The sequence below is a fragment of the Trichomonas vaginalis genome, chromosome IV (genome assembly GCF_026262505.1).
Source record: "Trichomonas vaginalis G3 chromosome IV, whole genome shotgun sequence".
Taxonomy (NCBI): Eukaryota; Parabasalia; order Trichomonadida; family Trichomonadidae; genus Trichomonas; species Trichomonas vaginalis.
The window spans coordinates 19,240,001-19,266,413 of NC_067206.1; the positions used below are offsets into that span (position 1 = coordinate 19,240,001).

The following is a 26,413-nucleotide window of genomic DNA, read 5'->3' on the forward strand; positions in this document are numbered from 1 at the left end:
TATTTTTTTGTTTATTTAATGATGAATAAATTGTAATAAACAGAAATTCATCAAAAGTGACAGCTCTCAATTTTTTGACATTTGTAAATTCTAAATTGAATGAGAAAAATGAAATAATACTAAGCATAATACAATATTCTAGATTTAATTATAATTAGGAAAAAGTTAGTTTTGAGAGTACTTTTCATAGGCATATAGAATGAAATCTTCTGAAAAATAATATCACATAAACTCATATTATTTTCTAATATATACTATTTATATAAAAATCAAATTCAATGATCTTAAAAGCGAAGGATAAACCTCAAAATTTACGAATATAATGAGTGGGAATATAATGCTTATCTATCATAAAACCATATGAAATATCAATTTTTGCTTTACGCCTAATTTTGACGACAATTAGCAAAAAATGTTAAATGTTAACACTCAGTCCATTTGAATATGAAAATAAAATTGACTTTGATTAAATGTTTTTATTTATCATGCAATTCTTCTTGCGACAAAGATTTGAATAAAAGTTCAAAAAATAAGATAGCTTAAAAAATAATATACGGTAGTGTTTACTAATAGATGAATAGTATATAAATTCTATTAAAATGGATTTGATCCAAAAAAATATATAAAATTTGATCATAAATAAAATCGTTTTAAATTACTTCTTCATTTAAATTATAACAATTATTTTTGGTTTTATATTTTTTTGGATCAAATCCATTTTAATAGAATTATATACTATTCATCTATTAGTAAACACTACCGTATATTATTTTTTAAGCTATCTTATTTTTTGAAATTTTATTCAAATCTTTGGTCGCAAGAAGAATTGCATGATAAATAAAAACATTTAATCAAAGTCAATTTTATTTTTTCATATTCAAATGGACTGAGTGTTAACATTTAACATTTTTTGCTAATTGTCGTCAAAAATTAGGCGTAAAGCAAAAATTGATATTTCATATGGTTTTATGATAGATAAGCATTATATTCCCACTCATTATATTCGTAAATTTTGAGGTTTATCCTTCGCTTTTAAGATCATTGAATTTGATTTTTATATAAAATAGTTATATATTAGAAATAATATGAGTTTATGTGATATTATTTTTCAGAAGATTTTGTGTTCTTCTTCAAAATTTTATTTTTTTATTAAAAAGAATCTTTACAAATATACATCTTTTTTAATATTTAAAAACGTGCTCTATCAAAAGTTCCAAAAATTCAATATTTTAGCTTTTCTGAGGTGTCACTTTTGATGTTTCTATTTACAACATAATATGATTGCTTTAGTCAATCATAAAAACTAATTTAAGTTTAAAATAATGAAAGGATAATTTGATCGTTTTTTAAAATACAATTATTTTTGATGATTTGCAAGAATCTTTGAAAAGAATATAATATAGGTTCTATTTTTGTAAAATTTATCCAAATCATGTATTACATAAATTACGATTAAAACGATGAAAGAACCAAAAAGTGTGTTTTGTGTTTTGTTGTTGCGTGTTGGATGCGGGATCCTGTTATTTCCGAAATCGACAAAAAATTTGGAAATTTAATTTCCGAAATCGAAATTATATTAATGTTTTTAATATTCTTATATCAAAAGGATTAAAGTTCATTAAGAGAAAAACAATTCTTCTTCTTCAATCTATTGGCGCATTTATTTCTACACGCCAATAAGGAAGGGAAAATTATAAGACACCATGGTGTCTTCAAAACGCTAATTTTTGATATTTTTAACAACCCTAGAAAAAAGATTTTTTTAGGGTTGTTAGATTCCCGACGATAGGTGTCTTGGAAGATTTGCCTGGTGTCATCATAGTGTCTTTAAATCAAAAATTTTATTTTGGAGTTAGTTTTATTGATTTTTCAATAAAAAACATTTCTAAAACAAGAAAATAAAACGATAAAATATTTATATTTTATATAAGGATCTTATATATTTAAAATAAATATCATTTTATTTTTTTCATTGGTGTCTGTCAAACCATAATACACTATTCAAAAATTCAATGTGTCTTGCGGTTTCAAAAGACACCTTCAAATTGAACGATAGCACAGACACTATTGAATTTTACCCATTTTATTTAGTTTTTACCCTTTTTATTTTTAAGAATTAATGACTGAAACAGCCGTTTTGCTATGACCTCAATCACTTTTATTTATTATTTTAAATATTATTTAATTTTATTATTTGAATAGGCCAACTTATATTTGAGAAGCTCAATTTGAGACCACTTAATACATTGAAATATCATAAATATTGAAATATTAAAAAGTGTATTTCAAAATATTGAAATTATAAAAATTTATAATACTGAAACTGAGACAAATTAATAAATTCAATGTGTTTTTTTTGAAATAACTCTCAAATATTATTTTTTGTTTATTTAATGATGAATAAATATGATTGCTTTAGTCAATCATAAAAACTAATTTAAGTTTAAAATAATGAAAGGATAATTTGATCGTTTTTTAAAATACAATTATTTTTGATGATTTGCAAGAGTCTTTAAAAAAAAAAAAAAAAAAAAAAAAGGCAGTGGGGCTTCCAGGCACTTCGTGCCTTCTAGCCCTGAGGATGAATGAGTATAATGAAGTTTTTTTTTTCTTGGGGGATGGCTTCCAGGCACTTCGTGCCTTCTAGCCCCCGAAGATGTTTAGAATATGAGAGAGGTCCTATAAACCGGAGAAAGTGTCATATAAACATCTGTCATTTTACTCAGAATTTTCATGAAATTTACACCAAAAATATATTTTAGGGTAGAAGGGTATATCTAACCTCTTTTCTAACCTCTTTTCTACCCTCTTGAATTTTCATGAAATTTACACCAAAAATATATTTTAGGGTAGAAGGGTATATCTAACCTCTTTTCTAACCTCTTTTCTACCCTTTGAATTTTCATGAAATTTACACCAAAAATATATTTAGGGTAGAAGGTATATCTAACCTCTTTTCTAACCTTTTTCTACCTCTTGAATTTTCATGAAATTTACACCAAAATATACTACTAGGGTCATTTACGAAGAAGTCTCAACAAAGTTTTACGAAGAAGTCTTAACAAAGTCTTTACGAAGAAGTCTCAACAAAGTCTTTACGAAGAAGTCTTAACAAAGTCTTTACGAAGAAGTCTCAACAAAGTCTTTACGAAGAAGTCTTAACAAAGTCTTTACGAAGAAATTCATGAAAATTCAAGAGGGTAGAAAAGAGGTTAGAAAAGAGGTTAGATATACCTTCTACCCTAAAATATATTTTTGGGTCATTTACACTCATTTACGAAGAAGTCTCAACAAAGTCTTTACGAAGAAGTCTCAACAAAGTCTTTACGAAGAAATCTCAACAAACATAGACAAGAAAGTTCATGAAAATTCAAGAGGGTAGAAAAGAGGTTAGAAAAGGTTAGATATACCTTCTACCCTAAATATATTTTTGGGTCATTACACTCATTTACGAAGAAGTCTCAACAAGTCTTTACGAAGAAGTCACAATAAAACATCTGTCAAAAGCCGCTTTTTAACTTTACTTAAAATGCCACGTAAGCTACGTAAGAATATACGTAAGAGGAAGAGAGCATTGAAACATCCAATAGTAAAACTGACACCACAAAACAGTTGCAACAACAATGCTGAATGACCCCACTATGTTGCAACAAATGTCAGCAATCCTATGCTTTTAACCGAGTTGTTGGTGCACAGAGTGGAGTTTTAAGAGGCACTTTTAGCGAAAATGGCAGGCTATGGTGGAGCTGCAGACGGAACAGCCTATAACCCAAAGTCAAATGAATTTGAGTTCACTCAAAAATCAAATATCAGATGTCAAAAAGTCAAACATAGACATACAGAAGCAAATAAGTGAAAACGAAAAGAAACTAGAATATGACAGACACACAAGAAACTCAATGAGTTAAACGTAGAGAAAAAGAAGAAAGAAGAACAACTGAAAGAACTAAGTACAGAGGAATATGCGAAAAAAGTGTCAGAAAAAGCAGCAGAAGTAGCAAAAATGAACAAGATGTTGTAAATTTGAAAACCATACTACTCAATATAAAGTACTGAAAGATGAAGAAATAAAACAAAAAGCCCTGAAGACATATATGATAGCGATGAGTATAAAAAAGAAGTTGAAGCAAATGTAAAGCAGAAAAACTTTTACAGTTGCAAAACCAAACCGTACAGTATGAAAACTTTAGCACAAGAAAGTAAAAATAACGACGCAGCCATGCAAAAAGGCAATGAAAAGCGCAGAATATATAAAAGCTAACAATGACTGGTAGATGCCCAAGCCAACGCTAAAGCAGCCCAGCTTATAGGGTCAATAAGGACAAAAATACAAGCGGATGAAGACAGTTCAAATGAAGCTTTAACAAATGCTGACTTTAAGAATGCCTTCGAAGCTCTTCATAGTAAGGTGAATACTAGTGAACGACTTCTCATCTGGAAAGAAACTGAAGTCTGAAGGTTTCGACAAAGAGTTAAGAGAAGTAGCACAAATATGACGAAAATAACAGATGCAGCAACGAGACAGGCAGTTCAAAGTGCCTATGACGCCGTTAGAGCAACTGTTGTGGAAAGTCAAGAAAAGAGTTACAACAGACCAAAACAGACCTAGTAAATGCTTTCTTAAGAACGAAAAGTCAGGTAGGACATTACGCTGCAGATGGAACATATGTGCCAGCTGGTGGAACTTATATACCACCAAACCCTCCAAGAGAAGCACCTGCACCAGGACTACCTAAAACATTTACATCGTCACATGGACACAGACACAGGCATGCACCAAAACCAACACAACAACAACAACCAAAACCAACACAACAACCAACACAACAACCAACACAACAACCAACACAACAACCAGCACAGCAACCAACACAACAACCAGCACAGCAACCAACAGTTCAAAACCCTGCACAACAACAACCACAAACAGAGCAAGGACATAAAAGAAGTAGAGAACAAGGAAACCAAGAATTCTTAAAAATGCTTAAAGAAGAGTGTGGTTTCCCAGATAGTATTGACTTTAGTGACAGATATAAAGAAGCTATTAGAAAGTTCAAGGATGGAAATACTGACCCGGACCTATTTAGCTTTATGGCTCAGCACCAAAACGGATATAATCTCAAACCTGGAAAATACAAGCTCGCTAAGGGATATGATTTAATAGCATATCATCCAAATGACATGGATGAATTACTCCGAGATATTTGATGTCAGAGCTAAATGACAATTCAACTTTCGTCATGAAACGCGTAAAAAATAGAGACGGAACGAAAAACAAAAGCTTATGAATGCGGATGACGTAGATAGGGAAATTGTTGAAACGGTCTCGGAATATATGAAATGCCAGCAGATGAGGTACAAGAAACTCCACAGGAAGAACTAGTTCAGATACAACCAGACATGGAAGAAATATTCAGCAACAACAGCTAGAAGAGCCTGAAGGAAACGAACAAGTCACTCCTTTGGAAACTAACTTCACAGAACTAGATGAAGATTTGGAACAGCCGAAAAATCTTGACCCTCAACAAGAGTATGCGGAGAATATGGAATATTTCCAAGAGTCTAAAAAAAATTCGGCTGACATAGTAGAAGAATATCGAAAAATGTTTGCCGACATACAAAAGACTCCAACACCAGATGAAAATATTCAGCATAGAATGGAAGTACTGAAAGAAATGTACACAAATACAAAACCCTTTTTACTTACGAGCATTTAACGTTCAATCTTCGGATGAACTCGGTGAAAATAAAAGGTTAAATTTCAAGAAAACATATAGAAATGAAACATTGTTTAAAGTTCATTCAGAACCTAACAAGATGGAAACAAACCTACTTTTGTTTCTGCAGACGATGGAACTACAATGAGATGGGTCATAAAGCTAACCCGGATAGGTGGTTCATAAACTTACAACCACAATTCCAAGAAGTTGTAGACGCAATGGAAGTCAATGGTGAACCAGATATAGCTGGTATTTTAAGCGCCGGCTTTAATGCCATTGAAAGATATGAAACATGCAGATATTTTGGACCAGTATGAAATGAACATGGCTGATGAAATATAACACCTGACGTTCTAAAACATTTATCTCAAAGAACTACACAGAACCTAAAGATGGATATATTTGGTGAAGAGTTTAGAAAGAAAGTTAGGAGAGCGAAGAAGAGAACCTATTGTACATGACCTTGCAAACGAAAGTTTACAAAATGTCATAAAAACTTACTTTGCAGACAATGAACTGAGAAGGGATGAATATTTAAGAAAACTCAAATGGACAGTACAAATGAAATGTTAGTATTGAAAAACATGTTCCTTGACAAAATAAAACCAACTACAGAAATAAACGACGCAAGACTGAAAGATTGGGTAAAAGCTTTCCCATTCACAAAGATATTGTTGGTAACATGGAAAGAAAACCAGAATGGCTACAAAACATATATTTGGAAACGAGCATATTCCATATGGACAGGCACTGTTTGAAGAGCTTGAACCGGAAACTCAGGAAAGAGTCATGCAAACAATACGCGAAGACTCAAATACAGACTATGACAAACTCTTTCTAGGATATAGGGTACCTGAGATGGGCGACCAGAGCCCAAAGGCAAAAAGGACATGGGAAATTTACAACATACTAGTGAACATGAGGCAAAGATGCAACAACTTGAAGCAGAGGGCAATGAAGGAAAAAGAAGAGTTAAAAACTCAGTCAGGAAGAAAGTAAAGCTTGGTCCACGTGGGTTCTATTATGACATATAAATCCAACTATTCTATATTTTTACTCATATGAAATGTACGCCGCTCAGAATATAACGCCAACAGTTTTGGATGCCATGAATGGAAATGTTTCCGAATGGTATAACGAATGCGACAGTGCCATTAGAAGGTCAGAAATAGTTCCTGGAACTTACGAATATACAACTGCTGTTTCTTATGAAACGTAGGTGAGTTTGGAGAAGGTTTCTTCAACAACAGTAGATATTGCTTGCGACAGGTTTCATATAATTTCTATTGACAACTTTCTTATACGTGGAACAAGACATTGAAATAAAACCTTCTGCCAAGTTGTCTGACAAGAAAGGTTGCAATGGAATTTTCTATGTCGGATACCAATATGCTCCAGAAGTTTTCATGGGATATAAGATATATTCTAACTCTGACTTAGTTCAAACAGTAACATGGGCAAACTATGAATGGTTCGCTTTGAGAAACTCAGTACAACCACAAGCTAGAGAACAAACAGACCAGTATGCAACTATTGAGAAAAATAAGAAGACTTGACCCTAACGTTCCAGGAGTTTATGTTAACCTTTCTGGACAAACTGCAGCAGCAGTAACCAAAGTAAAATTGAAACTTAGAGTTCCTTTGTCATCTTTCCTCATCTTCAGGTTTTTAAGATACTTGCCAAACTGGGCAGAAAAATTTCTATCGAACTTACTCCAAGCAAAAATAACTTAGTCATTGCACCAACGCAAGACCCATTCACTCTTAAGAAGTAGTGGGAACAAATAAAATGTCATTCGCCGACTTTTGCAAAAACAAAGTTGACTTAGACTTTGGTGTCTCAAACCTCAACACTGAAGTAAACTATTATTTCAATGCTGCTGGAGATGCTTGGACCCAGTTAAGTTCACATGCGAAAAATTTGAATGCAAGAGAATAGAAAGCAGACTTGCAGTCTATATGTTGGACCCAGATATTTCAAATGCTTTAGCTGCCAAATATATTGCAGTTCCACTTATGTTCCCTATACACCAAAATCTGTCAAAGACTTTGCAGGTGAAGTTGGAAACCAAAGTGCTGACCAGGTGCAAGAACAGATATTGCTTTAACAACTGCAATGAAACATGCAGATACTATGTTTGTACTGTTCAGACGAACTATAAATGACTATTCTTGCTTCTACAACCCTGGTATTAAATATCATATAAACATTAGATGGCAAATATTATCCAGAGAAGAATATTCTACAGTTGAGGATATGAGGTCATACAACTTGACATTAGATGCTATGAACTTTAACAACAATTCACAACAACCATTAACCCTGAAATGCAAAGTTCTATTATGCCATATGTTGAAAGTATGGACTCATACAGGAGGTCAAAAAACTCAATATACAAATGGAGACCGTTCAAACTTTTGGCTTGGCATTCCATTTGCTGACTCAGAGACTTTATGGGTGGTATTTCAACTGTTGGTACAGTTCAAATACAATATCTGGTGACAGAGACGGTCCAGATGAATTGAAAGCAAAGAAGTTTACAAAACCAATAGCACTTTCACGGAAGATGCTCTTTTGAAGATTCGTTCGATGAAACCTGCTGGGGCTCCTCAGATTGCATAACGACAGCTTCCATCGAGCAGATTTTGGCAGCAGGTCAGTAAGTTGTTCTTGAACTGACTTTCTCCGTCAAATATTGACAGTACGCCAGTTTTGATATAATATTGTATATAAACTTTCCTTTAGAAATATCGGTCAGTTTTGTTGTTATATTTTTGTCTGCTTCAAAACTTTCACCCATCTCGGTTATACCAACTTTCTTTGCTTTATGAAAAATTTTGGTTCAGCAAAGACTGCTATTCTATAACATTTTCCATTGTTTGTGTAAAGAACTATTCTGTCAATGAACTTGTATTGTTTGTGTGTGTAAACTTTGTTCTGCTTCAATTCGAAGAGATACTCGAATACGTCCATCTTTTTATTCTAAGTAAATGTCATTTCCGAAAAATAGAAGCGTGAGTGTTTCAAAAGGTTTAATGGCGGTGGCAGATGTGAAGTTAATTCACCAACTCAAACAAACAGTCAAAGTGTTGTTGTCATGTCAAGAAAGAGATGTTGAAGTGGGGAAACCAATTTGTATATTGAGTTTTTTGACCTCCTGTATGAGTCCATACTTTCACATATGGCATAATAGAACTTTGCATTTCAGGGTTAATGGTTGTTGTGAAGTTGTTTGTTAAAGTTCATAGCATCTAATGTCAAGTTGTATGACCTCATATCCTCAACTGTAGAATATTCTTCTCTTGGATAATATTTGCCATCTATGTTTATATGATATTTAATACCGGGGTTGTAGAAACAAGAATAGTCATTTATAGTTTCGTCTGAACAGTACAAACATAGTATCTGCATGTTTCATTTGCAGTTGTTAAAGCAATATCTGTTTCTTGCACCTGGGTCAGCACTTTGGTTTCCAACTTCACCTGCAAAGTCTTTGACAGATATTTGGTGTATAGGGAACATAAGTGGAACTGCAATATATTTGGCAGCTAAAGCATTTGAAATATCTGGGTCCAACATATAGACTGCAAGTCTGCTTTCTATTCTCTTGCATTCAAATTTTTCGCATGTGAACTTAACTGGGTCCCAAGCATCTCCAGCAGCATTGAAATAATAGTTTACTTCAGTGTTGAGGTTTGAGGAAACCAAAGTCTAAGTCAACTTTGTCTTTTTGCAAAATTCGGCGAATGACGTTTTATTTGTTCCCATTACGTCTGTAAGAGTGAATGGGTCTTGTGTTGGTGCAATGACTAAGTTATTTTTGCTTGGAGTAAGTTCGATAGAAATTTTTCCTGCCCAGTTTGGCAAGTATCTTAAAAACCTGAAGATGAGGAAAGATGACAAAGGAACTCTAAGTTTCAGTTTTTACTTTGGTTACTGCTGCTGCAGTTTGTCCAGAAAGGTTAACATAAACTCCTGGAACGTTAGGGTCAAGTCTTTCTTATTTTCTCAATATTTGCATACTGGTCTGTTTGTTCTCTAGCTTGTGGTTGTACTGAGTTTCTTCAAAGCGAACCATTCATAGTTTGCCCATGTACTGTTTGAACTAAGTCAGAGTTAGAATATATCTTATATCCCATGAAAACTTCTGGAGCATATTGGTATCCGACATAGAAAATTCCATTGCAACCTTTCTTGTCAGACAACTTGGCAGAAGGTTTTATTTCAATGTCTTGTTCCACGTATAAGAATGATTTGTCAATAGAAATAATATGAAACCTGTCGCAAGCAATATCTACTGTTGTTGAAGAACCTTCGTCCAAACTCGCCTACGTTTCCATAAGAAACAGCAGTTGTATATATTCGTAAGTTCCAGGAACTATTTCTGACCTTCTATTGGCATTGTCGCATTCGTTATAACCATTCGGAAACATTTCCGTTCATGGCATCCAAAACTGTTGGCGTTATATTCTGAGCGGCGTACATTTCATATGGGTAAAAATATAGAATAGTTGGATTATGTGTCATAATAGAACCCACTCGGACCAAGCTTTACTTTCTTCCTGACTGAGTTTTTAACTCTTCTTTTTCCTTCATTGCACTACTTTCACTAGATGAAGTTACTTCTTCACTACTTTCACTTTGTTCTACTCTTCTCTTCTTCTTTGGTGTCGCTTTTGGTAACTTGCCCTCTGCTTCAAGTTGTTGCATCTTTGCCTCATGTTCACCTAGTATGTTGTAAATTTCCCATTCCTTTTTGCCTTTGGGCTCTGGTCGCCCATCTCAGGTAACCTATATCCTAGAAAGATTTTGTCATAGTTTGTATTGAGTCGTCGCTTATTGTTTGCATGACTCTTTCCTGAGTTTCCGGTTCAAGCTCTTCAAATATAGCTTGTCCATATGGAATATGCTCGTTTCCAAATATATGTTTTTTGTAGCCATTCTGGTTTTCTTTCCATGTTACCAATAATATCTTTTGTGAATGGGAAAGCTTTTACCAATGTTTCAGTCTTGCGTCATTTATTTCTGTAGTTGGTTTTATTTGTCAAGGAACATGTTTTTCAATACTAACATTTCATTTTGGTACTGTCCATTTGAGTTTTCTTAAATATTCATCCCTTCTCAGTTCATTGTCTGCAAAGTAAGTTTTTATGACATTTTGTAAACTTTCGTTTGCAAGGTCATGTACAATAGGTTCTCTTCCTTCTATCTCCCTAACTTTCTTTCTAAACTCTTCACCAAATATACCATCTCTATGGTTCTGTGTAGTTCTTTGAGATAAATGTTCTAGAACGTCAGGTGTTATATTTCCATCAGCCATGTTCATTTTCATACTGGTCCAAAATATCTGCATGTTTCATATCTTTCAATGGCATTAAAGCCGCGCTGAAAATACCAGCTATATCTGGTTCACCATTCACTTCCATTGCGTCTACAACTTCTTGGAATTGAGGTTGTAAGTTTATGAACCACCTATCCGGATTAGCTTTATGACCCCATCTCATTGTAGTTCCATAGTCTGCAGAAACAAAAGTAGGTTTGTTTCCATATTGGTTAGGTTCTGAATGAACTTTAAACAATGTTTCATTTCTATATGTTTTGTTGAAATTTAACCTTTTATTTTCACCGAGTTCAGCAAAAGATTGAACGTTATATGGTCGTAAGTAAAAAGGATTGTTGTATTTGCGTACATTTTCTTTCAGTTCTTCCATTCTATGCTGAATATTTTCATCTGATGTTGGAGTCTTTTGTATGTCGGCGAACATTTTTCGATATTCTTCTACTATGTCAGCCGAATTTTTCTTAGACTCTTGGAAAGATTCCATATTCTCCGCATACTCTTGTTGAGGGTCAAGATTTTTCGGCTGTTCCAAATCTTCATCTAGTTCTGTGAAGTTAGTTTCCAAAGGAGGGACTTGTTTGTTTCCTTCTGGCTCTTCTAGCTGTTGTTGCTGAACTATTTCTTCCATGTCTGGTTGTATCTGAACTTCTTCCTGTGGAGTTTCTTGTACCTCATCTGCTGGCATTTCATATATTCCGAGACCGTTTTTAACAAGTTCCCTATTTAAGCCATCCGCATTCATAACCCTTTCTTCTTTCGTTCCGTCTCTATTTTTTACGCGTTTCATGAAGATAGTTGAATTATCATTTATCTCTGACACCAAATATCTCGGAGTAAATTCATCCATGTCATTTGGATGATATGCTATTAAATCATATCCCTTAGCGAGCTTGTATTTTCCAGGTTTGAAATTATATCCCATTTGGTGCTGAACCATAAAGCTAAATAGGTTCGGGTCAGTATTTCCTTCCTTGAACTTTCTAATAGCTTCTTTATATCTGTCACTAAAGTCAAGAGTATCTGGGTAACCATAATTTTCCTTAAGCATTTTTAAGAATTCTTGGTTTCCTTGTTCTCTACTTCTTTTATGTCCTTGCTCTGTTTGTGGTTGTGGTGCTGGATTTTGAACTGTTGGTTGTGGTGCAGTGTTTTGAACTGTTGGTTGTGGTGCAGTGTTTTGAACTGTTGGTTGTTGTGTTGGTTGTTGTGTTGGTTTTGGTGCATGCCTGTGTCTGTGTCCATGTGACGATGTAAATGTTTTAGGTAGTCCTGGTGCAGGTGCTTCTCTTGGAGGGTTTGGTGGTATATAAGTTCCACTAGCTAGTATATAAGTTCCACCAGCTGGCACATATGTTCCATCTGCAGCATAATGTCCTACCTGACTTTTCGTTTTTAAGAAAGCATTTACTAGGTCTGTTTTGGTCTGTTGTAACTCTTTTTCTTGACTTTCCACAACAGTTGCTCTAACGGCGTCATAGGCACTTTGAACTGCCTGTCTCGTTGCTGCATCTGTTATTTTCGTCATATTTTGTGCTACTTCTCTTAACTCTTTGTCGAAACCTTCAGACTTCAGTTTCTTTCCAGATGAGAAGTCGTTCACTAGTTTCACCTTACTATGAAGAGCTTCGAAGGCGTTCTTAAAGTCAGCATTCATTAAAGCTTCATTTGAACTGTCTTCATCCGCTTGTATTTTTGTCCTTATTGACCCTATAAGTTGGGCTGCTTTGGCGTTGGCTTGGGCATCTAACCAGTCATTATTAGCTTTTATATATTCTGAGCTTTTCATTGCCTTTTGCATGGCTGCGTCGTTATTTTTACTTTCTTGTGCTAAGTTTTCATACTGTACGGTTTGGTTTTGCAACTGTAAAAGTTTTTCTGCCTTTATATTTGCTTCAACTTCTTTTTTATACTCATCGCTATCCATATATGTCTTCAGGGCTTTTTGTTTTATTTCTTCATCTTTCAGTACTTTATATTGAGTAGTATGGTTTTTCAAATTATAACATCTTGTTCCATTTTTGCTACTTCTGCTGCTTTTTCTGACACTTTTTTCGCATATTCCTCTGTACTTAGTTCTTTCAGTTGTTCTTCTTTCTTCTTTTTCTCTACGTTTAACTCATTGAGTTTCTTTGTGTGTCTGTCATATTCTAGTTTCTTTTCGTTTTCACTTATTTGTTTCTGTATGTCTATGTTTGACTTTTTGACATCTGTTATTTGATTTTTGAGTGAACTCAAATTCATTTGACTTTGAGGGTTATAAGCTGTTCCGTCTGCAGCTCCACCATAGCCTGCCATTTTCGCTAAAAGTGCCGCTCTTAAACCTCCACTCTGTGCACCAATAACTCGGTTTAAAAGCATAGGGTTGCTTGACATTTGTTGCAACATAGTGGGGTCATTCATCATTTGTTGTTGCAACTGTTGTTGTGGTGTCAGTTTTACTATTGGATGTTTCAATGCTCCCTTCCTCTTACGTATATTCTTACGTAGCTTACGTGGCATTTTAAGTGAAGTAAAAAACGGTTTTTGACAGATGTTTATATGACACTTTTTGTTCAGCTCAAAAAACTACTCGGTCAAAGTGTTGTCAGTTTTGTAAAATAACCGTCCTATCTCATTCTATAAGGGAGAAAAGGCTTCTCAAAGTATACTTCCTTGGAACGCCTGTAACTTTTCCTGTAGCGACGATAGACCCTTACTTGTCCGGACAAAGTTATACTATTTTGAGTGCTCTACAAAAAAGTCAACGGCTGGCTCGTCCTCAGAAATTTTTTATGGGCTAGAGGGCGCAACGCGCCTGGAAGCCCTCCGAATAAAAACTTCATTTATACTAAATATCTTCGGGGCTAGAGGGCGCAACGCGCCTGGAAGCCCCACTACCTTTTTTTTTTTCTTTGCGCCAACAAAATAGCGAAGAATTCTGATATATGTATATTTAAAATATGATTAAAAGTTCTGAACGAAAACTATCAAAAATAAGTCATTAAAAATATAAAAATAAGAATCTAATTTATTGTAGAATAAATATCCGCAAAGTCTTCGTAACATCCTTAATATATACTGTCTTAATTCTATCGGCGCATTACGCCGTTAGAATTAATTATAAAAAAGGATACGAGAAAACAGAGAATTTTGAATACAGACAAAGGTTACTGATGATACAGAAGCAGGAATTTAATTCAAAGGTGAATACATGCTAGAGAAAGGACGATGACACTCATTTAACTATTTACTTCATTATTCTCACTCTTCTTCTTGGCATTCGTGGTGGAAGTTGTTTCTTGACATTTTCAATGAACTGTACATTCTCTTTTGTCTCAACTTCTTTCACTGGCGGGTCAGGATTCTTTGACTCGGTTTGTTTTTCAATGAAATTCACGAACTTTGCAATAAGCTCTTGGTTCGTTATTGAAAGTACATCTGGCTTCTTTTCTTCTGGTTCTATTGACTTTTCAGTTTGAACAGAAGGTTTTATATGGGCTTCGTGGACTTCACCCTTGCCATACACCTTAATGTTGTCGCTTTCTGCATTCGCTAATGGAACCTTTCTTTTTCTTACGTATATTTTACCATCTTTACTCTGACTTACGTAATAGAAAGGATGTTGTATTCCTCTTGCGTCATTTAATATAATAGACTCTCGCTCTGATTTTGACAAGCTCATTTTACATCGGTTAAAGTTTTAATTTTGTTTTTTATCTGCAGTCAAATGACTCAGACAAGCCCTACGGACAAGACCCAAGGGGTCATAGATGTTGAAGCATTGAAGAAAGAAATTCGTGAGCAAATTTTATCCGAACTGAAGGAACAAAAACAAGAACAAAAGCCAGAGAGACCAAAGAGAAAACTTAGTGAAAAACAACTTGCTGCATTAGCTGCTGGAAGACAAAAGAACCCAAGACTACTGGCGAAAAAAGCTAGAGAAGAAGCTGAAGCAAAAGCTAAAGAAGCTGAAGCAAAGAAAGAGTAAATGGTTTATTTTTATCGGAACTAAATGTATAGACAAATACCTTTATCTGTTGCGTTCAGTAGTGAAAACCCTGACGTCAAAATAAAGGGGAACAGAGTAACGTTTAAGTTTCCAACAGACTGGATTGTGAACATAAATGAAGAGAAGTACATTGGCATAACATCTATGTATATAACACGTGCTTTCAGAAAGGTTGACTTTATACTTCAAGTCGAGATAGAAAATGACGAACAGTCTTTAAGCGCCAAAAACATTCACATATACAAATACTTTAAAGACGATACAACATTGCAACAATGTATGATTTCATTTAATGCGATGTTCGAGAAAAAGTTCAACATTGAAGTACAAACTTTACAGCCTTTACGTGAGTTTCTTGCACAACTGAAAGAAGAAGGTAGTCAGCCACAACTTATAGACTTTCATTATGAATTTAATGAAAATGAAGATGGAACTCATGACTGTCAGTTTGTTGTATTCTCACCATTCAATGAAGTCGCTAAAGAGAAAGAAAATCCATTACGTATAAGATTTCAAATCTCTGAACCAAGTGATGATTTCAAGAATGTTTTCAATTATGATGCAATGCTTCCGAGGAAAAATGAATTTTCAAAGATTGTAACACCTGGCATTTGGGATAGAAAGCAAGCTATATTATATTCAAACTTAAGTAAGGGAGTTGAAAATGAGTTCATTGGTCATACAAGAACTTCACCACTTCCTAACCCTAAATACTATAAATTAACTGGCTTCAATCGTGAGTTTTGGATAGACATGTTCTCCACTCATGACCATAACTGCCCAGTGTTCTTACCTCCAGACCATAAGGACTGTCTCTACATTGAAGCACAACTCTTAAACTCTACCATCGCAGTATTGTAAATGACCACATGGGCTTCGCCCTTGCCGCTAGCGGCTTATTTTTATCATGAATGGTCTCACTGCTGACAAAAATAAATGACCTCATTATTTTTCTCATTCATGACCTCAGAACTTAAGCTTTCTTATGAATGAAGTCTTAGTCTGAATAGAAAAGTTAAACTTCTCTTCAAATGCAGGTGTAGCAGACTTACATAAGTCGAATGCAATCTCTTGACCGTCATAAAGTGCTTTATATAACTTCATAACACTGAACTCAGAGTCTTTGTCAAATTTTCCTTGCGGAACCATTAAACCTTTATCTTCATCATAGAAACACTGAACAGAGTCAGGAAACATTTCATTAGCGGTTAAAGCAATAACATCTTGCTTCACGCCTTTCATTCTGCAGTGAAATGCAACTTCATTTAAATCATTCGTGAGTAAGTCTATGTAAGTCTTCTTTCCACAAAATATTGACTTGTATGCTAAACTTTGTTTATCTTTTGTGATTTCTGCAAAGTCGCTATGAAATTGACCAAGGTTTTTACCAATGAGAACTCTTCCATAACGTTTCTCAAACTCTTCAGCTAAACGAGGGATATCTTCATTGTAGAGATGCATACTATCCGTATCGCTATAAAAGATGTCCATTCCTAAGTCCTCAGCAGTACAGAATACTTCACACATTATTCTCTTCGACATAGACAGAATGTTAACACCAAGTGGACAGAAGTTAAAGTGTCTGCAAATGCTTTTCGTTAGCTTGAAAATAGTTTTATCTGAACCATCCAAACCTTCGAACTTCACTATATGGTTGTAGTTTCTGATGGCATATCTTATAGCATCTTTGTCATTTACTATGGTTATTTTTGACTCAATAGGAGATAGAATAGTTTTGCCATAAATACTGTTCAGAATGAGCTTTATATTTTCTTGCAAAGGATTTCCTTCTTTCTTATACTTTAACCTTAACTCAAACAACTTCTTTACTTCATCTCTTATTCTAATATCTCTGTTTCCATCGTAATAGTATCCTTGCAACACTTCACATTTGACACCTTGATATTTTATGAGGTCTTGTAATGTTATATGGTCAACATACATTAAACAGCAAGTGTTTGAACTTCTGGGAACGTTAAGTTCTGGATTTAGTTCAGGGTCACAAACTATTAAAGGAAAGTGTCTATGTATTCCAATCTCTGTTATCTTAATGAGAACAAAGAAGCCAGACATAAACTTTTCACCAATGGGTTCCTTTTGGTCGTCATCGAATAAATGTCTCATGAGATACTCTGTGCTTAGCATCTCATCCTTCATAACCTTTGGAATACCTTCTAAAGTATAAAGTCTTGCTATAGCTGATGGATATAATGAAACAGCGTCGAAATCAGCAATGAGTTTCTCTTTACTTTTTTGTTTAATGTTATCTGACAACATACATCTTCCACCTTGAATGCATCTCGAAATAAATTCTCTTGGTTTATTTGAGAGGTCATATAAATTTCCATTCGGGAAGTACACTCTGTTCTCAAATAATTTGTTAGCAATTGAACAAATGCTAACGTAGTCATAAACGTTTAAATCAAATTCTTTCAATATGTCATTGCGGAACTTAACAAAACCTTCTCTTAAAATTCTTACATCTTGTTTGCAATAAAATGTGCTATACTTTTCTAAGTCGAAGTGGTTTTCATCTATTCTGCAACCTTTGATGGAATCTATGTTTTTCATGAACGTATCCGCATCCCGGATAAACTTACATGCTTCAGAAATGACACCAGTTCTGTTGTCATTTGCTAACAAAACACTGCTGTAGTAGTTGTATGGAAATACTTCTTTCGGTCCTGTTTGTAAGTTAAACATAGCAGGAAATAGTTTAAGCTTCTTATTTATAACACTGTAAGAGTCTTTTATAATAATTGCCCTTCCTTTATATAAGCCAGTTATTTGCATTGTTCGTGAACCTTTAATGATGGGAGTTCCTTTCACTTCTGTCATGTGTCTTAAGATGAAGTTTATATCATAACTGAGGTTATGGAAATATATTAAACTCTTGTCAGGAAGTCGTTCCAAAAATTCTGTTGCACAGTTCTGACCCCAAATGCTTTCACTCACTGAACCATCTTCACTGTCATAACATATGTTAAAAGCTTTATGAAAGCCATCGGTACTGCACTCAAAGTCAGCAAAGAAAACGTGCTCAGGAATGAACTTGTACTTATTTTTATTTACTTCTTTTGACTCGGCTTCCTTCTTCAGTTGTACACAATACTTTGGAGCATATGTCAAATCTTTAAATGGTGCAAGGTTCTGTTTATATAAGTCAGTCGTATATGTGAAAAGTTCTCCATAAGAAATAGGTTCGAAATATTTGCACTCCCACAATGTTTTCATAACATCCCATAACGGTGTTGTTCTATCATAACGAACTACATATTTGTTCTCTCTCTTTGTATAAATCTTCATCTGTTTCTCAATGTTCATTCCACCACACTCCTTCAAGATTTCTATATAGTTGCGAATGAAATATGTTGTCATTGGTAATCTTTCGTTTAGCATGTAGTGGTCTTCAACAAGAAGTAAGTCAATAGTTCGAATAGTTTTACATTCTTTTGGTATGTATCTCTTTATTTCATTATGTCTTGAGTCATTGAAGTAACCAATGGTAACATTAAATGCTATACCTGTTGCATCAGAAATTTCTTGTACTTTACTTTGAGGAAAGTCTCTAACACGAATGACTTCTCTCATGTGGTCAATAGTCTCTCCATCTACTCCAGCCTGAATGCAAGCATAAATGAAACAATTGTCTTCTGTCATAAGTGTTGCAGTTCTTTTGTTCATTCATTGAAGATTTGGTAGCGCTCAAGATTTATAGGTAATGTGCAAAGATACTTCCAGAACTGACCGCTTCTCTTCTTATAAAACTTCTTTTCACCATTATCTTTCCAAAAGCTTTCTATAAGTGCTGGGTTTCCTGTTTGCTTAAGAGCTTCCAAAATGGCTTTCTGGTCATTTGTCAGTGTGCTTTCATCTCTATATGGTCTCTTTTTTGGTTTGCCTTTCTTTACATCTGACATCGTTAAGCCTTCATATTCTGTTAAATCATACATCTTTATTTCGGTAAGATTCTTTATGTTTGTCAAGAAGAAGTCATAGTGCATTTCAACAATACCTGCAGCATTTGCTTCTATCTCTGATATAAAGTTCTCCTTCAAGAGCTGATGTAGTAATGTTCCAATATTATTGAGGTTTAACGTAGAACATTCATACTTTCCACCAAGTTTATAACATACCATCCATCTCTGTTGTGAGTTTATTTTAATTTTCTCTAAGAGTCTCATGAAAACCTTACCGAAATGTTTGTGTAAGTAGTCTCTGTTTGGTTCATCTAAAGCTTCGATGTTAAAGTCAATGAGTCTATTGCCTGACTTCACATTTCTCTTCCTATTCTCTTCATCTTTCTTTAACCATCTCTCACCTTCTTTTGGTTTGTCGTCAATGGAACGAATGACATCATTGACTTTGCGAACTTATTCTATAGCACTTTTAAACATCTCTCTTCTCTGTTGTTTCAGTGTGTCGTCTCTCTTTCGTGTTTTACCAACGTTTGCATTTGTTATGTCATACATTTCTCTTCTTACTTCATGAGGTACAGCTCTTCTTGTTTCACCAACGTTTGAGTTCGTAAGTTCAAACATCTCTTGACGAACGTCATGAGAAAGAGCTTTACGAGTATGACCAACGTTCGCATTTGTTATGTCAAACATTTCTCTTCTTACTTCATGAGGTACTGAACGTCTATGATATAAGTCAATAGCAACGTCATTTAAAGGAAATGCTCTTGCATGGACTTCGTCCTCGCCGCGTTGCGGCTTTATGAACTCATGAATTCTATCATAACTTATTGCACCATTATAGTCATTGAGGATGTCAGCGAGTGCCTTTTTGTTTGTTGCGTAATGCTTTGCAACATCTATATTAGCTTCTGTAAGAAGTTATTTTATTTCCGAGTGTTCTAACTTAGACAACTTCCGATACATCTTTAGTAGGAAATAAAAAATTTTTTTTGAAAAAATTAGATTAGATTTTTTTAAGTTATTTTTCAAAATAATTTAATATTTTTATTTTAATGAAACACATGCAAGATTGCAAGTTCTTTTCATACAATGCTCTCGCTAATGCCATCAAGAATGAGTTCAATGGTGCTGCAAACGTTAATGTTATCTTTAACAAGAAGTTTGTGAAAGAATCTAAGTTTGGTCAGTATGTCAGACCATTAGCTATCGTCATTGACCGCAAACATTATACTTCACAAGAGTTAGCAGTAGTTTTGAAACAAAAGAGTTTCTTCGTGAATGTCAAAGATACACACTATACTGTCATAAAGAACTCTAACATTGACTTCTTCAGTATTGCTTTAAATCTTTCCGAACAGAAAGAATATAAGAAAGGTGAAACAAATGTGAAATATTATCCTTCATCTCTGAAGACAATAACGAACACAGATGTTATACAAAAGTTCTTACCAAAGTTTGAAGAAGCTTCTATTGACATTGACGAAGGAAGTGAAATGGTTGAAGAAATAGACCCTGACGTTATTTAAGCAAAAATATATTTTTGGTTAGTCTTCATATCGATATTTTACAACAATTCCCCAATGTATAAACTTTTCATACGCTTTTTCATAAGCTTTATATACCTTCAGAAATTTTGCATAATCTTTAGAAGCATTTAGATATTGTTTAAATGCTTTGTATGTCTTCAGAAATTTTGCATAATCTTTTACATGTTGTTCGTTCTCTTCTTCTGTCATGAGTTCCGAATATTCTAAATTCATGTTCTTTCATATGAGATAAAATTTTATAAAAAAAATAAAATTAGCTTAGATTTTTTTATTCTTCCTCTTTGAAGTTATCGAAATATTCTGTTATTTTTTCCTTCAGTAATGTTAAGTCTTCTTTGAATGTAAGTATTGTGCAACCGTTGATGTCATAGTGTGTTTGAGGAAGAGTATTTTTGACAATTTCCTTTATTTGCTCATTCGGTGTCATTGAAATCGGTAAGTTTTCACGATAGAACCAGTTTCTGTCAGATTTGTAAATCTTAGCTAAGTCATAAAAGCTCTTGTTGTTTCTTCTCACTAAATGCAACATAACCATATCTCTGTCTTCTTCTTTCTCCAACTCTTCAGTATATATCATATACTTATAACTCTTTTCCTTTCCTTTTGGTACTGAACGCGGTATTCTTTTCTGTATGCTTTTGTCTTTGGATTCAATGACTTCATCTTTTGCTTGAAGTTTCTTTTCCATCTCTCCACGTTCTGCTTTATATAGTTCATCTAACATCATGAAAATATAACAAGCATAACGAGGTGAAGACCACATTGCTACAGCGTTTACTAAAAGTCTATGAATATAATAACCTTTCAAACCAGGAGCCAAATTCTTGCGATTTTCGAATGGAATCTCTTCCCCCGGTTTTTCAAGGGAAGCAATCATATGAGGAAATTCTTCTAAAAGTTATTTTGTCTGTTGGTTTTCAAACCAATGATATGCTTGCTTTGTAGAACGAAGAGCGTTCATTATACTTTGCATCTGGTACATATCGTCTTTGACCGAACGAATGAGTCTCAATTGTTTGTTATACTGTATGTATTCATATTCTTCATTAATGGCTTCATGAACGATAGCAGTTGTTGTGTTCTCTAATGTTGTCATTACTGTCTTTACATACAAAATAAAAAAATAAATAAATAAAATTCTAATTTTATTTTTTCTGTCTTAAAGAAATGTTAAAAATTCATGATTTTCATGAAGTTTGGTCATTTTCAACATAACCTTCATTGCATGAAAAGTGTCATATATAACATATATATGATATTTTACTTAAAAATATGCAAGCGGCTCATAGCTCAGTGGTATGGACTCCCTTGTCATAAGTGTCGAGGACCTCGGTTCGAGTCCCGATGATGTTCCGGTTTTTTCCTTTTCTGCAAAAAAATTGAGAGAGCATTGAATTTGCAAGTACAAAGGGTCTATTTGGTGTTAGACCCTAGCGAAGAAAATATGGTACTCGAACGATAGAAGTTTACATTTGTAAAGTTGGACGATAAAATTTACTGACTAACGTCGGTTCGCATCCTGACTGACGTCGGTAGAGACCATGACTGACGTCGGTATGGAATGCTCTCAAAATCTTCGAAATTGAAAGGTTTATGGAATGACTTCAGGATGGGTCCTGACTGACGTCGGTTCGCGTCCTGACTGACTTCAGGATGGGTCCTGACTGACGTCGGTTCGCGTCCTGACTGACATCAGGAAATTCTATTGTTCTACTTTACAAAATGTAAACTTCTATCGTATATGATATTTAGTTGACATGGTAATCTATCTTCATGTAAAGTTTGGCGGTTTGAAACCGTCGGGAACCTTCACTTTTTTGACGAACTTTCCACAGCAATTTTTAAATTTTGTGAAAACTCAACGGTTTGACACGTGCCATATGTCATTTTACTCAGAATTTTGTGCTGAATTCAATAAAAATAATTTTTAGGGTAGATGGGTATATCTAACCTAATTTCTACCCTCATTTCTACCCTCATTATTTATAACCGTTTTACATGGTAAACGTTATTTTTGGAATTTTGTGAAAACTCAACGGTTTGACACATGCCATATGCCATTTTACTCAGAATCTCACGAATTCAGCAAAAATAATGAGTTCATTTACTCACAATATTTTTGTACAAAACGACCCCAAACTTTTAACTTCTTTTCTGCAGCTTCTAATGCTATCTTAGCGAGTTCATATTCTCTAAATTCTCTCTTTAAATCTTCTTGTTCCCATTGGTCTAGTTCGTATGGAGAATCTCTATAACCATAACATATCTCAGGTTCATGTTCTAATTGTTTTTCATGCATTTTTCTAACTTCTTCTTCAAACAAATGTTTTGCATTCTCTACTGTATCTTCGAGTTCTTCTTCATCTAACTTCTCATGAACTTTCTTGTCTATGGAGTCCATAATTTTTCCAACTGCTATGCAATATTTTGGAGAAGCCCACATTGTTATATTGTTTATAAGTCTTGGGTCTACATACGTTCCTCTAACCTGTTTGATTTCATCAGGAATTCCTGCATGAATTTTGTATAAAAAGCAACCGCTGGAATTCGGACTGTTGCTATATTCTTCACAAAATGCCTTATAATACTCTTCCCAGGACTTATTTTCCAACAACTTTCTAAAGTCTTTCCTAAACTGCTGACACATATTTGTTGCATTAATGTAACCATCCTTGTCTCTACGTAAGACTTCAATACCGTTATAAGTGCCTTTTGTGAATGTTTCGCCATTAGATTTGTTGTGAATGTTTTTGCTTCGACTGACATTTCTGTTCTTACATACAAAATAAAAAAATAAATAAAAATAAAACTAACTTTATTTTTTCTATCTTAAGGAAATTCATGAAAATTCATGAGGGTAGAAATGAGGGTATAAATACCCATCTACCCTAAAATTATTTTTGTTCATGGGCTATGCCCCGCCGCTTTGCGTCTTTATGTTAAAATAAATGGTACCATTAATGATATCATGACTGTTCTCGTTCATGTCTGATTTACATCTAATGAAAAAGTTTAGAAGAATTTTCTTATTCTTTCTGGCATATTTTTGTCTTTCCAGTACTCCCGCTCTAATGGTCCCAGATGTGTTGGCTTCGACTCTCTCAAGTTCTTAGATGGTATAACATCTTCAACGCCTCCTTCATATCTTACTTTATAAGTGTCATCGTTTATGTTGTAGCCAAGTATTTCAATAACCACTCCTCGCTTTGCTTCGTCAATGGTTTCAGCAAGTTTGCCATTACTACTTTCGACTAATTTATGTCGAGGGTAAAATGCAATGGAGTCGTCAGCAGCTTTTATAAGATATCCATTACCTTGCGTAGAGTCTACGATATAATAATTTCGACTTAACCTTAAATGTTTCTTTGTCAACGGTTTGTCGTCAAGAACTACACGAACTTTTGTACCAGGAATGAGGGTAAATTGTGTTGAATTTCTGATATTTTGTGTTTGGCTTCGTTTCTTTTGTATATACTTTTCTTCTTGTTGTTGTGTCATTGAATTTGGTGTATGTCCTGTTGTAGAATGTGTTGAGGAATTATATACTTCGAGAAAATGTTTCATTGTTTCTTCGGTAAAGTCTCGCTCTTGGTTTAAATCTCTGAGCGTTCTTATGAAGCGGTTTATGATGCCGAGTATGTTATGGTTATGGTCTTCAGTAGTGTAGTGAGTTATGTTATGCTTAATGAGAAAATCTGTGATTTCATTGCTGAGGTATGCACTGTCTTGGTCTGATGTTAAAGTACTTGGGCTATGTTCTGCTACAAACTTTTGTAAAACTCTTAACACTTCACGAGTTCCTTTATTCCTCATTGGATATGCATATGCTTTGCGAGTGTTAACATTAATGAAGATGAGGAATGGTTTATGTCCTCCTTTTCTGCTTTGAATGAGAGTGTCAAATTGGTATGCGTCAGGAGTGTTGGAGTAAATTGGTAAAAAGTAGTCGTAAGGGTTTATTTTTGTTTGATGTACAACATTTTTGTCAAAGAACTTTTTAACTTCAGCTCTGTTAGTAAATCCCCAACTTTTTGCTGCTTCATTGAACTTCTTAAATGACCTCCATGGATGTTGTTCGAATACTTCTTTCAAGCTCATTTATGTAAAGTTAAAGATTTTATTCAAGACGGTACCATGCGAATACAGTCATAAATGGTGGCATATAATCTTCACCCGAGCCTGTTGGATTTGTTGTGAAAGTATGGACATGATTTCCTCCTGGTTCAGTTGGTCGAAAAGTCTTTTTTGCTGAATTGTTATAAGATGGAGATAAAACATCATTGCCAGCTTTATAGTCTGAGTTGTATAATGGGTGGTCTCTTAATGAGTGGCTATGGTCGCCAGAAAAGTTTGTAGTTCCTGTATGAGTGTGCGCAGGTAAGTTTGCTTCTTTAATTTTCTTTGAGCCTCCTGTTTGCTTTGAAGAGTTAGCACAGTATAAGAATTTGTCTACAATCTGCTGCCACGTACCAAAACCTAAAACACTTGCTGGATTTGTTGAGTTCATTGACGTATAAATAGAGCCTATAGGATATAATGTTTGAAGTATTTCAGTCTTTAATGTTTGAAGCTCTGTTTTGTCAGCTTTGTCCTCCATTATATCTTCATAGTTTTTAACTTCAACGATTTGAATGAAAAACTCCGGATTTAAAATCATATCCATTTCTGCAGTTGCTGACCATATTTCTTCATTCCATTCAAAACTTTCACGAATATCTTCTCTATGAACTTCATAATGTACTTCTGTCTTAGTTCTGTTGAAACGTGTATATGTTATACCGTCAATGACTTTAGTTTCATTTGTTCTTTCAAGATATTCAGAATAATCTGAACCAACGCGCACTCCCTTACCTCCTTTTACTGTATAATGCCAATGTTTTTTGTCAGCCTTTTTGTCAATACTTTTCTGAATTATTGCTATATCTTCTGCTCTAGTATACGAACTAAGTTCATCTCTGCTTGCTTTCTTTTCAAGTTCTTCATCCACATAAGTTTTGTCAGCTTTCTTATCTAACATTGCTGGTAGTTCATATGTTTCAAAGTTTCTGACATGACCTTCAATGTTCATACATTTACTTATTTAAAGTTTAGAGTATCTTTTACGCTTGTACTTGGATTCTCTAAAGGTGCACTTGAACCAAGGGTATAGTTCAATATTATGTCGTCTGCTCTAACAGTAGTGAAGGATTCATGTGTATGGTTCTTGTCAGCTTTACTATTTAATGTAGCTTGAAGTTCATTTATATCGGAGATATTGTGTTTATGAGATTTCAAAACTTTGTTCGTTGCGTCAAGTTCATCTTTGTCAGCTTTACTTTTAATAGCATCTTCAAAAGTTATTTTTGCTTAACTCTCAATGTAAATCTTGGTTCAACTAATACACCGTTAACAAAGAAGTATGAAGCATAAATTTCATTGTTATAACCAAATGCTTCTGGTGCTTTACCTGTGTCATACTGTACAGTACAGCGTATGTCATAACCTTCAGCACGAATGAATTTATATCTTCTTTCATTAACATCTTTGTCTTCATCTTTCTTCATTCGTGTTAAATATCCATGGTAGTCCGTTATAATCTGTTCATCTGAACTTATATAATGAACATGGTTTTTATCTGCTTTTTCGGCTAATTTCTCTTCTATCTCATTTATTTCAAGTTCATGCCTACCACCACCTCCTTCAGAAGTATTTTTCTTCAGCTCTTGAAGAACATCCACTTCACCATCTTCGGTGTCAATAATGAGACTTTGTGTTAAAACCTTTCCTGTCTTAATGGATGTTTGTAAAACTTCTTCTTCACCGTGTTCGGGGTCATGGTCGTCATCATATCTTGTGAAATCAGAGATGTTGTCATACATTAAGCATATCTGTCTCAAAAGTTCTGCTATTTGAATGG

General features: G+C 34.3%; 8 protein-coding genes and 5 pseudogenes across 13 annotated transcripts, besides 6 other annotated features; 5 read left to right on the top strand and 8 right to left on the bottom strand.

The window, feature by feature from the left end:
* The first annotated feature begins 33 nt into the window (after nt 1-33).
* Nucleotides 34-70: a mobile genetic element.
* Nucleotides 34-70: a terminal%2Cinverted (terminal inverted repeat of Banshee-A3 transposon ID:TVAGG3_0127200).
* A 1,167-nt stretch (nt 71-1,237) lies between these two features.
* Nucleotides 1,238-1,273: a mobile genetic element.
* Nucleotides 1,238-1,273: a terminal%2Cinverted (terminal inverted repeat of Banshee-A3 transposon ID:TVAGG3_0127210).
* A 3,235-nt stretch (nt 1,274-4,508) lies between these two features.
* On the top strand, nt 4,509-5,530 carry TVAGG3_0127220 (annotated as a pseudogene). Its single transcript has one exon. A coding segment is annotated over exon 1 (1,022 nt).
* An 889-nt stretch (nt 5,531-6,419) lies between these two features.
* Nucleotides 6,420-6,719, top strand: TVAGG3_0127230 (protein of unknown function, DUF4106 family; the record flags this gene model as incomplete). Its single annotated transcript, XM_051223796.1, has 1 exon — nt 6,420-6,719. The coding sequence occupies one exon, from the start codon at nt 6,420-6,422 to the stop codon at nt 6,717-6,719; it is 300 nt and encodes a 99-aa protein (XP_051108782.1).
* A 3,553-nt stretch (nt 6,720-10,272) lies between these two features.
* Nucleotides 10,273-11,074: a mobile genetic element.
* Nucleotides 11,075-12,768: 1,694 nt separating this feature from the next.
* Nucleotides 12,769-13,561, bottom strand: TVAGG3_0127250 (annotated as a pseudogene). Its single transcript has one exon. A coding segment is annotated over exon 1 (793 nt).
* Nucleotides 13,562-14,281: 720 nt separating this feature from the next.
* Nucleotides 14,282-26,413: part of a mobile genetic element that runs on past the window's edge.
* On the bottom strand, nt 14,289-14,723 carry TVAGG3_0127270 (uncharacterized protein; the record flags this gene model as incomplete). The annotated part of the gene is made up of 1 exon (XM_001320216.2): nt 14,289-14,723. The coding sequence occupies one exon, from the start codon at nt 14,721-14,723 to the stop codon at nt 14,289-14,291; it is 435 nt and encodes a 144-aa protein (XP_001320251.2).
* TVAGG3_0127280 (uncharacterized protein) lies at nt 14,769-15,029 on the top strand (the record flags this gene model as incomplete). The annotated part of the gene is made up of 1 exon (XM_001320217.2): nt 14,769-15,029. One exon carries the CDS (start codon nt 14,769-14,771, stop codon nt 15,027-15,029), a length of 261 nt encoding a protein of 86 aa, XP_001320252.2.
* Nucleotides 15,348-15,699, top strand: TVAGG3_0127290 (uncharacterized protein; the record flags this gene model as incomplete). Its single annotated transcript, XM_051223797.1, has 1 exon — nt 15,348-15,699. A coding segment is annotated over one exon (352 nt), but the record flags the coding sequence as incomplete, so codon positions are not given.
* TVAGG3_0127300 (organellar and viral DNA polymerase type B) lies at nt 16,245-17,123 on the bottom strand (the record flags this gene model as incomplete). Its single annotated transcript, XM_051223798.1, has 1 exon — nt 16,245-17,123. A coding segment is annotated over one exon (879 nt), but the record flags the coding sequence as incomplete, so codon positions are not given.
* Nucleotides 17,699-19,054, bottom strand: TVAGG3_0127310 (annotated as a pseudogene). Its single transcript has one exon. A coding segment is annotated over exon 1 (1,356 nt).
* TVAGG3_0127320 lies at nt 19,270-19,933 on the bottom strand (annotated as a pseudogene). Its single transcript has one exon. A coding segment is annotated over exon 1 (664 nt).
* TVAGG3_0127330 (uncharacterized protein) lies at nt 20,023-20,496 on the top strand (the record flags this gene model as incomplete). The annotated part of the gene is made up of 1 exon (XM_051223799.1): nt 20,023-20,496. One exon carries the CDS (start codon nt 20,023-20,025, stop codon nt 20,494-20,496), a length of 474 nt encoding a protein of 157 aa, XP_051108785.1.
* Nucleotides 20,786-21,394, bottom strand: TVAGG3_0127340 (KilA, N-terminal/APSES-type HTH, DNA-binding family; the record flags this gene model as incomplete). Its single annotated transcript, XM_051223800.1, has 1 exon — nt 20,786-21,394. One exon carries the CDS (start codon nt 21,392-21,394, stop codon nt 20,786-20,788), a length of 609 nt encoding a protein of 202 aa, XP_051108786.1.
* Nucleotides 23,530-24,081, bottom strand: TVAGG3_0127350 (integrase core domain containing protein family; the record flags this gene model as incomplete). Its single annotated transcript, XM_051223801.1, has 1 exon — nt 23,530-24,081. The coding sequence occupies one exon, from the start codon at nt 24,079-24,081 to the stop codon at nt 23,530-23,532; it is 552 nt and encodes a 183-aa protein (XP_051108787.1).
* On the bottom strand, nt 25,505-26,375 carry TVAGG3_0127360 (annotated as a pseudogene). Its single transcript has one exon. A coding segment is annotated over exon 1 (871 nt).